The 11,036-nt window shown below is 47.2% G+C and overlaps 4 protein-coding genes across 5 annotated transcripts; 2 read left to right on the top strand and 2 right to left on the bottom strand.

Moving 5' to 3' along the window:
- Nucleotides 1-175: 175 nt before the first annotated feature.
- Nucleotides 176-2,513, top strand: CNN00570 (hypothetical protein). The gene is made up of 13 exons (XM_568590.1): nucleotides 176-371; nucleotides 428-452; nucleotides 502-524; nucleotides 576-675; nucleotides 735-773; nucleotides 828-1,104; nucleotides 1,161-1,373; nucleotides 1,429-1,472; nucleotides 1,526-1,805; nucleotides 1,858-1,928; nucleotides 1,985-2,103; nucleotides 2,162-2,335; nucleotides 2,395-2,513. Exons 1-12 carry the CDS (start codon nucleotides 210-212, stop codon nucleotides 2,270-2,272), a joined length of 1,464 nt encoding a protein of 487 aa, XP_568590.1. The 5' UTR covers nucleotides 176-209; the 3' UTR covers nucleotides 2,273-2,335; nucleotides 2,395-2,513.
- Nucleotides 2,514-2,629: 116 nt separating this feature from the next.
- Nucleotides 2,630-3,248, top strand: CNN00560 (hypothetical protein). The gene is made up of 2 exons (XM_568588.2): nucleotides 2,630-2,842; nucleotides 2,948-3,248. The coding sequence occupies exons 1-2, from the start codon at nucleotides 2,710-2,712 to the stop codon at nucleotides 3,151-3,153; spliced, it is 339 nt and encodes a 112-aa protein (XP_568588.1). The 5' UTR covers nucleotides 2,630-2,709; the 3' UTR covers nucleotides 3,154-3,248.
- Nucleotides 3,249-3,656: 408 nt separating this feature from the next.
- CNN00550 (DNA-binding protein cre-1, putative) lies at nucleotides 3,657-7,460 on the bottom strand. Of its 2 annotated transcripts, XM_024658369.1 has the most exons (5): nucleotides 7,361-7,460; nucleotides 7,174-7,306; nucleotides 5,793-6,291; nucleotides 5,555-5,722; nucleotides 3,657-5,505 (listed from the first exon to the last, which is right to left on the bottom strand). In XM_024658369.1, exons 3-5 carry the CDS (start codon nucleotides 6,015-6,017, stop codon nucleotides 3,685-3,687), a joined length of 2,214 nt encoding a protein of 737 aa, XP_024514102.1. In that variant the 5' UTR covers nucleotides 6,018-6,291; nucleotides 7,174-7,306; nucleotides 7,361-7,460; the 3' UTR covers nucleotides 3,657-3,684. The 2 variants fall into 2 exon arrangements, with proteins under 2 accessions (XP_024514102.1, XP_024514691.1); XM_024658876.1 differs by lacking the exons at nucleotides 7,174-7,306; nucleotides 7,361-7,460 and adding an exon at nucleotides 6,490-6,555 and having other exon boundaries at nucleotides 5,793-6,289.
- Nucleotides 7,461-8,307: 847 nt separating this feature from the next.
- On the bottom strand, nucleotides 8,308-10,941 carry CNN00540 (conserved hypothetical protein). The gene is made up of 12 exons (XM_568587.2): nucleotides 10,866-10,941; nucleotides 10,437-10,664; nucleotides 10,343-10,386; nucleotides 10,064-10,249; nucleotides 9,851-10,013; nucleotides 9,708-9,801; nucleotides 9,373-9,661; nucleotides 9,203-9,315; nucleotides 9,061-9,155; nucleotides 8,888-8,992; nucleotides 8,783-8,829; nucleotides 8,308-8,728 (listed from the first exon to the last, which is right to left on the bottom strand). Exons 2-11 carry the CDS (start codon nucleotides 10,637-10,639, stop codon nucleotides 8,793-8,795), a joined length of 1,329 nt encoding a protein of 442 aa, XP_568587.1. The 5' UTR covers nucleotides 10,640-10,664; nucleotides 10,866-10,941; the 3' UTR covers nucleotides 8,308-8,728; nucleotides 8,783-8,792.
- Between the last annotated feature and the right edge of the window lie 95 nt (nucleotides 10,942-11,036).

Raw genomic sequence — 11,036 nt, 5'->3', positions numbered from 1 at the left:
ATTTTCGCGTTCTCGGGATCGCAACTACTATACTGGATCAATTTGATCTACTCCAGATTTATACCCTTATCTGCTATCAACCCCCACCTTATCTCGAGTCCAATAGCCTTCGCTGTCCCTTCTTGCACTTAAAAGGCTGGCCAATTTAGTATGCGTTGTCATTCCTTCCTATGCACCCCTTTGCTACAAATAAAAGCCCACACGCTGCCATGTCGCGTACACCAACAGACGAAGAAGAAGGGAACGTCAAGTACGATGAGAAGATCACGGTGGCCGATGTTGGAGAGGAACTTACCATTGAGGATATTGATTATTCAGAGGAGAAGAGGATCTTGAGAAAGATTGATTGGAACCTAATCCCCGTGTTCGGTGTAAGTTGTGTGAATAACTGTTGTATATCTCTCTACAGATCTGACCTTCATGTTAGGCCCTATACATGATGTCTTTCCTTGGTAAGCTCAAGTATCGAATGACATTGAGCGAACGCTGACTTGGCTGAAGATCGGTCAAACATTGGTAACGCCGCAAGTCTTTGTCAAACTAGATAATCAACCTTTTTCTGACTTATTCTCTAGAAATTGACAACGTTCTCTGCCGACCTTGGTCTCGTTGATAACCAGTTTGGTGCAGCTACGTCAGTAGTTTATGCTACTTATGTAGTCTTTGAACCTTTTTGTAAGTCACATGCTTGCTTGTCTTTGTCAGCAGGTCGGAATGCTCAGCTCGACCAACAGGGACCGTTTTGTTGAAGATGATCAAGCCTCGCTATCTGTGTGAGTGTCGAAGTTGTTATTCATTACTTCCTTACCCTGCCTGACATCTGATAGTGACTGCCACCACCATATGTTGGGCCTCCATCACCATTGGTAGCGCCTTCATTAAAAACTATGACCAGCTACTGGCCGTCCGAATCCTTTTAGGTGCTTTTGAAGCCGGTATGATCCCCTGCACCACCCTTTACTTGACCATGACCTACAACCGAGACGAATATGTTTCTCGACAGACGGTCGTATTTGTATTTTCTGCCATCTCTAGCGCTTTTGGAGGTCTGTTGGCTTTCGGTCTATCTCATATCAAGGGTAACTTGGCTGGCTGGCAATGGCTGTGAGTGCGCATTAATATTCCTTTCCGCCGAGCATTGACGGATAACCGATTTGCAGTTTCCTTGTTGAAGGTATCATTTCCATGTGTCTCGTTCCTATCACTTGGTTCCAAATCCCCAATGAAGTCACCGAAGCACGATGGCTCAAACCTCACGAAAAAGAGACTTTAATTGCTCGAAGGCAGCGCAACAAGATGACCTACGATGACAACGAAGAGTTTTCATGGGGTGCTATCATCTCTGTTCTCAAAGACTACCGACTCTACATTAGGTATGCTTATTAAGATTAATACCACCCGCCTCTGCTCACTCAAGTACCCATACAGTGCCATCAGTCATTTTGGTATCGACAGCACTCTTTATTCTCTTAGTGCTTTCCACGTTTATCTCGTATCTCCGTCTCCTGCTGACCTATGATTGCAGCGACATTTGTTCCCAGTCTCTTGGCTGGTCTTGGTTTCACCTCCACCACCGACGCTCAGCTCCTTACTGTTCCTGTATACGCTGTAGGCGCTATCGCTTTCATCTTCTGTGGCCGCATGTCAGATAAAACAAAACTTCGAGGACCTTTTATCGCTGGCTCATTATTTTTTGGTGTTATCGGCTACATCATGCTTGCTGTTGCGCCTCAAGTTGGAGTAAGGTATGCTGCAGTGTTCATTGCGGCCATCGCTCTGTACACGACGACATCTTTGAACGTCTTGTGAGTACTTCTTCAAACTTGTAACGGTAGATTGATACTGATGAAAGACCAGGTGGGCGGCCGATAACTTCTCTGGACATTACCGAAGAGCCTTTGCCATGGGGTTCATTCAGCTCGTCGGTAGTAAGTTGTATCTTTCCCCTCTCATGTACGCTATCGCTGATATATCCTATTATCAGACTCGGCTGGTGCTTGTATCGGTTTCATCTTCACTTCTCAGTCCGCTCCTCGGTACTTGAAAGGTATTTACTATGATATTGGCGTGACCATCATGTCAATATGCTTCACTTGTATCCTTGTGAGGCCTATTACATACGCGTACGAGTGGGAAAAGTAGAATACTGATATGTTGGCAGATGTTCATTGCTTGGACTCGCAATAAGAAGAAAAGAGAAGCCATCGCTGCAGGTGCGCCCAACCAGCCAGAGCTGGGAGATGCCAACCCACACTACATGTACTTCTTGTAATCAGTGTATTATCATTGTCTTCTTAAGTGTGAAAAAGTAATGAGGGATATTGGAAAGACGAAGGTAAAACTAGTTGCCTCACTGCAGTAGTCGTTGTTAATGATGGTTACGTTATTATTTAGTTACCATATTCACTACAGTTATAGATGGGTTTGGGATATTTGTATTCCCCTTTTGGCAATTTGCTGGTAACAGAAAGGGCGAGAAGTCTTGAGTGTAGGAAATGCGGTTGTAAAAGAATGATGTACAGACGATAAAATGCTTTTGAACTTTGAAAAGGATATTTACAAGTTTTACCAGGATTCCGCTGTTCTCGATCTCTTTCGCGATTCCCCGCAAGTTGCGGTCTCTTCTTCCTGTGCGCTATTATATAGACTCGTCCATTCCACTTCAATCAGTCTCCTACTCCTTCTGCCATACCAACATCATCAACGGAAATGGCAGCTCGTCAAGCTTCCAAGCTGTTCTACGCCTACTTGCCCGACGCCAATAACGTCCTCGCCAGACGGTACGAAGTGCGACCCACGCATCTCAAGAGGGCCGAGGACGACAAGAAGGCTGGTATATTAGGTGCGTAACAAGTTTTTCTATCTCACACTTCCATTTCTTCTGGAGAAGATATCTCCGTCCCCCGTACCGGTGCAAAATACAAAGAAGCTGACCCAGGAGTCCTAGAATTTGGTCGAGGCTACCTCCCGCCTGCCAATTCTCCCCTCTGGACCTCTGCTGACCTCCCTCCCGGCGCCAAACCCATTGCTGGATCACTCATGATCTTCCGCATGAACACTATCGAGGAAGTGTGGGCAAGGATCAAGGACGATGTTTACTGGACTGAAGGAATCTGGGACAAGGAGAAGGGTGATGTGAAGGAGTTCATCTAGGGGACAACATGCGGCGTTTACTGCTTATTTGTGTTAAAGGACCTAAATTACTGGGCTTTGTTAGAGAAATGTTGTATGGAACCGCCTTTTTGGATACCCGCTAGAAGCATGGTATATCTGTTTCGGACGACTGCTACCGTGATTCTAATGACTTGCAGATTCTCGGGTCTTTGTGTTTTGTACAGGTCGAATATGGCAATTGACATGTGACTATATAACATGTGACTATGTAACATGTTTAGTTGTCTATCCAGGATACCAAAAATCAACGAGTTCATCGAAGTAATGTATGTGTTACATCAAATAATAAATAAGCATCTATCAATGTTCGTGTTCTCAAATTGAATTAAAAGTCAAAGCCACCGCCGATTGACAAGAGTAACGACGAGACATCTCTATGTTTTGTGTTGCGGTTTTTGTCTCACATAAGGAAATGCTTTTTATTCCCACCTGCCCCCCCACCCCCCCTCCTTCTCAACAAACGGCCCCCTCTTTTACGACCATCGCACTCTCACATTTCCGCAAAGGACACTACGAATGCCCATCCAGCTCCATCCCTATGTGGTCGAAATGCACCGGACTACTACCCCTGCTCAAACTCGGCAACCTCACACCTTCACCTCCCATCCCCAACGGTGCAAGCTTATGCGGAGGACTGTAGCTTGAGCTCACATGTTGCCCGCTAGCCTTGCCTTCCCGCGACATCGAGCTTATTGGTGTCATCCCAAACGCCGCGCGGACGCCGTGGATTATATGACTGTGGCTGTTGTGACCGCCGGCGTTACTTGATGATAGGTGTGTGGGAGAAGAGGCGCGGGAGGTATTGGGGCTTTGGTGAGCAGAAGTCGGTTGAGAAGTGATAGAATAGTTGACGCTAGGAACTGCGGTGAAGCTACCGGAAGAGTTAGGAGGGGGAAGCATCCTATCGCTAGGTGGCGGAGGGATGGAAGGACCGTTCAAGATATCCTGAACAGTCTTGTTGCCATTGTTAACACCGTTTAATGTTCGATTGAGCTTGGGTGGAGACATGCGAGACTTGATGACGGCAGGAAAGTGAGGAGAGTTAGGAGTAGTAGAGTAGTGGTGAGTGTAAGGATGTGAGCGGTTCTTCGCGTCCCGGGCCGAATGAGAGGTGTGGCCATGCCTACCAGAATTGGCATTGTGGCCCTCGACTGGTGAACCTGCGCGAGAAGGGTTACGAGAAATGCTGTGCACCGGGCTAGTCGCTCGCGAAGGTGGAGCTGTGATAGCCTTGCCCTGCCACAAAGACATCTGACGCATACCACTCAACACCGGGCTTGTAGCGGGAGTGAAATCGAACGGTCCATGAGAGATAATCTCGTTCATGGGTTCTTCGTCGCTGTCATCACTGGAAGCCGGACTAGGAGCCGCAGAGACGTGTGACGAATTCAAACCACCACGATGTGAGTGGAGATCGATAGTGTAAGGGCGGAGATGGTTGGGAGGGACGGGAATAGCGGGAGAAGCAGAATGAGATTGTGATCGAGATTGTGAATTGGAGTGCGGTGCAGAATGAGGAGTGTTGTGACCCGAGGTACCGGAACGAGCTCGCTGAAGAGCCTGGAGGTGTTGGAACTGCAGAGTTGCTAGCTCCTGGGCAAAATTGGCTTGTTGCAAGCTGTAATGACTCTGTCCGCCACCCGCAAACTTGGTCAAGTCCTCTGATGAGTTATGTGTCGACCTATCCTTGGGCGTATTGGAACTACTTGAATGATGGCTGTCGCCACCACCGCTTCCGTACCCGGCACCACCAAGACCACCAAATCCACTAGAGTTGTTACCAGGATGAGCCAAAGTTAAACAGTTGGGGCAAGCAGCCGTTTGCTTTGCGAGCTTGAGTCGCTTGCGATATGATTTGTGACATTCGTCATGGCAGCACGTTGGTGGGACGAGGTAGGTTGGGTCGGCCAAAGTGCCAGCAGGGACAGCTGGAAGGGTGCCAGTGGCGGGTTGAGGAGCAGAAACAGGATACACCAATTGGCCACCGTTTGGTGTGGGAACACCGCTCAAAGACATCCTCTCGCGCTCATTTGAGAACCCATACGGTCCTCCAGGCGTCCCCACTGGACTTCCACCATTGCTCTTCCTGGCACCAGCTATTTGTCGATGGCGCAACTCCCATTCTGCTCGCCGAAATGCCTCGTGTCGTTCAAGTTCAATGAGCTGATCGGAAGCGGCCGCGGCGAGAGCAGAGATATCGCTGATGCCGCCACTGGGACCGCTCATCTGGAGTGAATGGAGGTTATATGGGTAGCTTGAACGGTCGACATCCATGTTATATGAAGGACCGAGATGAGGAAGGCTGTGGGATCGGTGGTCGTCGTTGTCATTCTGTCTACGTCAACGCAGTTCCCATTTGTCAGATATGAAATTTGCTCACCTCGTCATCATGATACTTGTGTTTTCCTTTGGACCCATTCTCGTTTGCTGTTGGCAAGTGGATTCTCGCATGTCTTGTCAACTCGTCGGAACGTGAGAATCTCTTATCACAGCCAGGATGCGTGCACGCGTGGGGTTTTTCACCCGTGTGCGTTCGGATATGCCGAGTCTACATTGAACAATCAGTAACTCTACCTTTTCCCCCATGGCTCCTTCAGGTGTCGAAATGGTCAACTCACCTGATGTTCTAGCCTGTAGAATGCTCGATCACATAGAGGACATTTGTATGGTCGGGGAATCTTGCTCTTATCCATATTCAACGCCGCCTCCGTCAACGCCTTGACTGTGGGGTCATTGGGATCTAAGCGACCGGTGATGGGGTCGGGGATAGGCGCAGGGAGGTTGTTAAGGGTATTTTCACTTGTGTTTCCACTATTGGGAGAGTTGTTGTCTGTGGATGACATGGCTGTAGTCGAATACAGCAGGATGGAGTAAAGATAAGGAATTAAAGGATGTTGTTGGATGTGTGGAGCTGCGAATGAACTCCGTCGCTAGATATCGGTCACAGAGGTAGTCTATGTGGCCCGAAAGGAGGGTTGATGGGATTTTTGAAGGAAGGAGGACGTTTCACCAAGCAGAGATGATTATCCCCTAGGCAGTGATGAAAAAAGAAGATAAAAGTCGGCGACGCGGCCGAATGTGAAAATGTGAAAATGAAGTGCTGAGGACTGCCAGACTGCTAGATGTCAGCGCTATGCTTTGGATGTCGTGAAAGAAGACGGAGATGGTGAAAAGCGAGGGAATGACGATGGAAAGGCAAGTGAGGGCAATATCGGCGAAAGGAAGCAAGGAAGTTATGAGATACGTAGACGGGGCACAGCGGGGGCGGGGATCTCGAGTCGCGGCAACGGCACTTGGCAAGAAAAAGATACGGACTAAGGTTTTAAAGGACAAGAAGGCTTGGTGAGCAGGTGACTGACCACCGGAGTGGCTGAAGTGACTCTCAAGAAAATAACACAGGGCAGTGCCAAGACGTAGAAAAGCATACAAACGTGAAAAGCTGACAGGACGTTTCCAATAACTGACAGTTAATAAGGGACAGTCGGTTAAATTAGACAGTCCTAACGAGCCTTATCATGCTGCGCATAATCCTCCTCCCTCGTTCCATCTCGTCTTGCCACTCATCTTTTCTTTCTGCATGCATGTCTCATCCCCAATTCTTTACGCATGAAGCAATAGCCCTGGTATGCGGATGGTATGCAGTCATGCACGATGCAAGAACGTGTCATCGCCGCGACTCATCGACCAACAGAACTCCTTGCCCTTTTTGCGTGGTGCAAATTTGCCCTCAGCCACCCATACCTCGCGCGCTAGTCGATCATCCTGTTCGCCGCCATATGAGGACCCGCACCTTCCCTTCATACATGTATTATGCAAAAGAGGCTTCCACGGATCCCTCCATAAAGAACAGAACGCAGCTAGTTCTGGTGTACGAGAGTATGAAGGCACAAAAAGTGATGTGCTGATGCGGATGCCGATAAATGGAAGAAAGATACGGCCAGGGCCCCGGGCACACATCTCGCCGCCAAGCCGCAACATAATAAAAAAACACGGACTTACATAATAGAAATGCCTTGCTTATCCACTCCTTGCGGCCTTGAGAACTTGCGAGCTGTACTCTCTAACGTTTTCGATTGTTGTTGGTCGCTTTGCCTTGTCGTATTAGATTGAAATAAAGAACAAGCCAACTTTACTACACTTTTCATTAGAAAAGTGCATTTATTTGTCTTGATGATTTTCCACTTGCCTACGCGTGGGAGCTGGGGGCGGTGTGGGGCTACAGCCAATGCCGCTTTCTGGCTCCTTTTCTTCCGGAAAGCGGAGAAAAAGTCAACTGTGAAGAAGGGATCTAAGTAGAAAATCCGGTTATTAACGTTTATTTTAGCTCTGGCCTGGGACCATTATCAATTCTTATGGGGCGTAAAAATGACATAATCGGTTGAAACCGCACTTCGTCCGCAGGAGGATCCGCAAGCTTTAGAGCCCAGTTCCGAAAAATGGGAACTGAATTTGTAGAGTGAAGTAAGTGCGAACCCTAATTTTCCGAAGTAAGTCCCGGTCTCTGGACATTGGCCAATCTCCGCTTCTGCTGTTGCTGAAAATAGAATGAGCAGCAGCCAGCCAGGAGCCACGATGGAAAGAGTTTCTTCTTCCATGCATCAAGCCCCTCTTTCAGGAATGAAGGAGAAAAAAGAATAAATTGATGTGGTGGCGAGTCACCAGGAACAGGCTCCTTAGATCAGGTCAATCGTCAAGTCAATCTGTCTCCGCCATCCGCCGATTACGCACCAACAGTGACTACTACGCCACCAACGATCGCCTCCATATCCTCCATATCTTCCCTCCGGAAAAAGGAGGGGTAAATTACCTGGACCGGTATGTTAAGGAGGGGCAACCAGACTTTTTTGGAAGACGCATGCAGAAGACAGCACGCAGCAGTACAGGCGATTATTACAGGTTAAGAAGATACGCTATAAGTGCATCTAAGCAGTAAATCTCGTCTAGTGCTCACGCACCTGACGGGGATGCGTTGGCGTGGAACTTAATTAAGGGTAGACCTGTTTCTTCTTCTTATTCGTTGAGGACTCGAGAACCTTCGTTTGATGATTTAGCTGGTAGTATTTATAATTTGTTCATAGTATTTATAATTTGTTCATAGAGGATTGGCCATATGTCATGTATCTTCATCAGTAGCATGTAAGACGGGCAGCAGTCTTGATGTTATCAGACAACGAGTGCTGTTATCCATATCCTTATGAGCAAAAAGTCTACAATCTACAATCACCATAAGAAGGTTCCTCCCGCCTTCAGCCTTCAACCCTCAGTATGACAACAGCCATCTAAACAAACTCCCCCAATTCTACATTATCTTTCTGCACCAATCAAAATGTATCAAATGTCCTCGGACACCTCGAAGATAGATGGTGTACGAACATCCGCCGACGAGCAAAGCGCCGAAACTAACCAAAGCAGTCCACTTGAACTCTTTAGGAGTCGAAGCAGAGAGGGTTACCGCATACTTAAGAAGATGGAAAAGGTTTTGTAAAGAAATTTGGAGGGCTGTTAGGCGATTACGGCGGGGATGATCATCAAGTGCGAGTTGGAGCTCTTTGAGCTATAAAGAAGAACGATTAGAATGATTACTCAAAAATTGAATAGAATGATTCACCTGGCAAAGGTCAAATGACCATAGACCTATACGGGATAAGGCGATTCCTGAAGGAAGAAAAATCAATACGTGCGCGAAGTCTGATTCAGACGTGTAATTATTCACCTCCGAAGAGAACGAGAGAATTCCACGCAGGTCCGTGCTCGCCATACTTGCCTGCCCCAGCAAAGAATGATATCAAAACCGGGGAAAAGACAACATATCTCGAACCTATTCGTGTGAACGAGCCTGGTAAGTCCCGAAACGTATGCAAAGGAGTTGTGTTTATATACTCTTACCAGATGGACCAGGCACCTGCCCTTTCAAGGCCAATCTTCTTCTCAAGCCGCGGCATCACCCAAGTTCCAACCAACCCAGTAACAACGCACAAGCCCTAACTTGGGATCAGTCATTGTTATCTAGTCGAATATTTGAACCCACCCTCATCAGGGCAATGAACATATCGTTCCATCCTCTAGCGGCTTTGACGTAGGAGATGAAAGTACCATCATATGAAAGTGTGGTGAGATAAATGGTGCTCATGGAGATTGAACCTGAGATGTCCAGGGTTAGCAAACGAGGTCGTTGGACAGTGTATCGTGACCACTCACTTGCAAAGATAGGTAAGTGGTAAAACTCAATCCAGTCGTCCCTTTCTCTCTTTAGCCATTGCTTGAATAACTTCACAGAAGAAACTCGATTTCCCTCAAATTGATGCTCGCCCATTGATAGAGTACTATTGCCCTTTCTTATTTCTTCATCCTCTGATAGTATTGGGAATCGTTTGTAAACAACTTCTGTCCACATGAATTCGGTGACGAAACTGCTCAAAGACATGACTAAGAGTATGAAAGTCGCTATGGAGTAATTCCAAATTGCAGTCAACAGGGATACAAAGAGCTAATCGAGCTGAGCACGTGTATCTGAGAAAGACAATGAGACTTACAGGAGCCATTAATTTGCTGAACAGGTCTATTCGCCTCATGTATGTGTTGAGAAGAGTAAGATGGTTGGGTTCACCATGTGCTATGGTGGTAACCCTATACCACTGGTCAGAAAGGTTTCGATGTCGAAGATGGCTTTTCTTACCAGTCTCGCTCGATAGCTACTGTGACTCCGCTATTGGCCAGATTGATTCCAATTGAGAAGCCAATGGTGAATAGTAAAATGCTCCAAACCGCCACAACATCGGTCCACTTGGCTTGACCGTGGAACGCTGGTTGAGCGACGCTCCGTAACGGACCGAACAAAACTACAAACATAATCAGGCATTATAAAAAATATCATGCACAGGAAACACACTTATGAAAAGAGCATAGTTGCAAGCAATGAAAATCTTTTCGCCTCCTATGGTGAATCTGATAAATTTCAAGCGTGGCATACGGTCGACTAGACCCCCAACCCATCCAGAAAACACCAGACCCGAAAGCGTGGAGAAAAGGCCAACCAAAGAAGCAGGGACCAGTGTGTTTGCATAGACCTCAATCACTGCAACCACGTCAGCATTTACGGTTCATGACAGCTCCTCTTTGCCGCCTTTCGTGTCGTAACGCTTCTACAAGCTATTAAAGCAATACCTACAGAAAAGGAATATCGCAAATTGGTATAATCCGGTATTGAAGGTACTGCGTCGGTCAGCTTGTCGTGTTCGAAGTCCGAGACAATGGACCCTCACTTGGAAAGATGTTGCAGCAATAAACAGGCCAGAGCCCAAGTATTGAGTTTAGATTCCTCTGCTTGGATGGACTCTGATTGGAGAAGCGAATCGCTTTCACCCGAACATTGTACAGAAAGTTCTGCAGGGAAAATAGACATGGAGGTAGAAGTTAGACTACTGGTACTTCTTGCCCGCGAAGGAATGTGAACCAAGCTAGACATCGAAAGGATGAATTAGGATCTGTGGCTGTAAGACGCATCAGTCGACATGGCCTTTAAAAGTCGCAGGACATGATAACTGTAGCCAAGATATCGTATTATCTCATTTGTCTCATGATGGTTCGATCGTTGAAAGCAACAATGGATGGCGCGTGGGCTGTTGTTGAGGTGACCGTGTGGTCCTCATCTCTTCACGTCCTCGACTGTCGATGCAAGAATAGCAACTCACTGTTTGACGTTTCATACCTCTCCTGTACTTAAGACAATGATTGCACTCTTTCTCCTTCCTTATTAATGTCTGTCCACAGCGATGTCCAGGTTATCAAGAAAGACTGATCATCGTGCACGTTCGAGATAGGACAACTGAACGCACTGAGATCGGGACACTAGTTGTCCTCCG

The sequence above is a fragment of the Cryptococcus neoformans genome, assembly GCF_000091045.1.
Source record: "Cryptococcus neoformans var. neoformans JEC21 chromosome 14 sequence".
NCBI lineage: Eukaryota > Fungi > Basidiomycota > Tremellomycetes > Tremellales > Cryptococcaceae > Cryptococcus > Cryptococcus deneoformans.
Note: the sequence above shows the minus strand (reverse complement) of the source record. Positions and strands in the feature narration are given on the sequence as shown.

Excerpts from the sequence above, each read along its gene's own strand:
- CNN00570 (XM_568590.1), top strand. The coding sequence starts at position 210 with ATGTCGCGTACACCAACAGACGAAGAAGAAGGGAACGTCAAGTACGAT. Across the intron at positions 676-734 it reads TGTAGTCTTTGAACCTTTTT|GGACCGTTTTGTTGAAGATG; the intron begins GTAAGTCACATG and ends CTCGACCAACAG. Across the intron at positions 1,929-1,984 it reads GTTCATTCAGCTCGTCGGTA|ACTCGGCTGGTGCTTGTATC; the intron begins GTAAGTTGTATC and ends TCCTATTATCAG.
- CNN00560 (XM_568588.2), top strand. The coding sequence starts at position 2,710 with ATGGCAGCTCGTCAAGCTTCCAAGCTGTTCTACGCCTACTTGCCCGAC. Across the intron at positions 2,843-2,947 it reads CAAGAAGGCTGGTATATTAG|AATTTGGTCGAGGCTACCTC; the intron begins GTGCGTAACAAG and ends CAGGAGTCCTAG.
- CNN00540 (XM_568587.2), bottom strand. The coding sequence starts at position 10,639 with ATGTCTAGCTTGGTTCACATTCCTTCGCGGGCAAGAAGTACCAGTAGT. Across the intron at positions 10,387-10,436 it reads TTGCTGCAACATCTTTCCAA|TACCTTCAATACCGGATTAT; the intron begins GTGAGGGTCCAT and ends TGACCGACGCAG. Across the intron at positions 10,250-10,342 it reads ATTTGCGATATTCCTTTTCT|TGATTGAGGTCTATGCAAAC; the intron begins GTAGGTATTGCT and ends ACGTGGTTGCAG.
- CNN00550 (XM_024658369.1), bottom strand. The coding sequence starts at position 6,017 with ATGTCATCCACAGACAACAACTCTCCCAATAGTGGAAACACAAGTGAA. Across the intron at positions 5,723-5,792 it reads TCTACAGGCTAGAACATCAG|ACTCGGCATATCCGAACGCA; the intron begins GTGAGTTGACCA and ends TGTTCAATGTAG. Across the intron at positions 5,506-5,554 it reads ACAAGTATCATGATGACGAG|AATGACAACGACGACCACCG; the intron begins GTGAGCAAATTT and ends TGACGTAGACAG.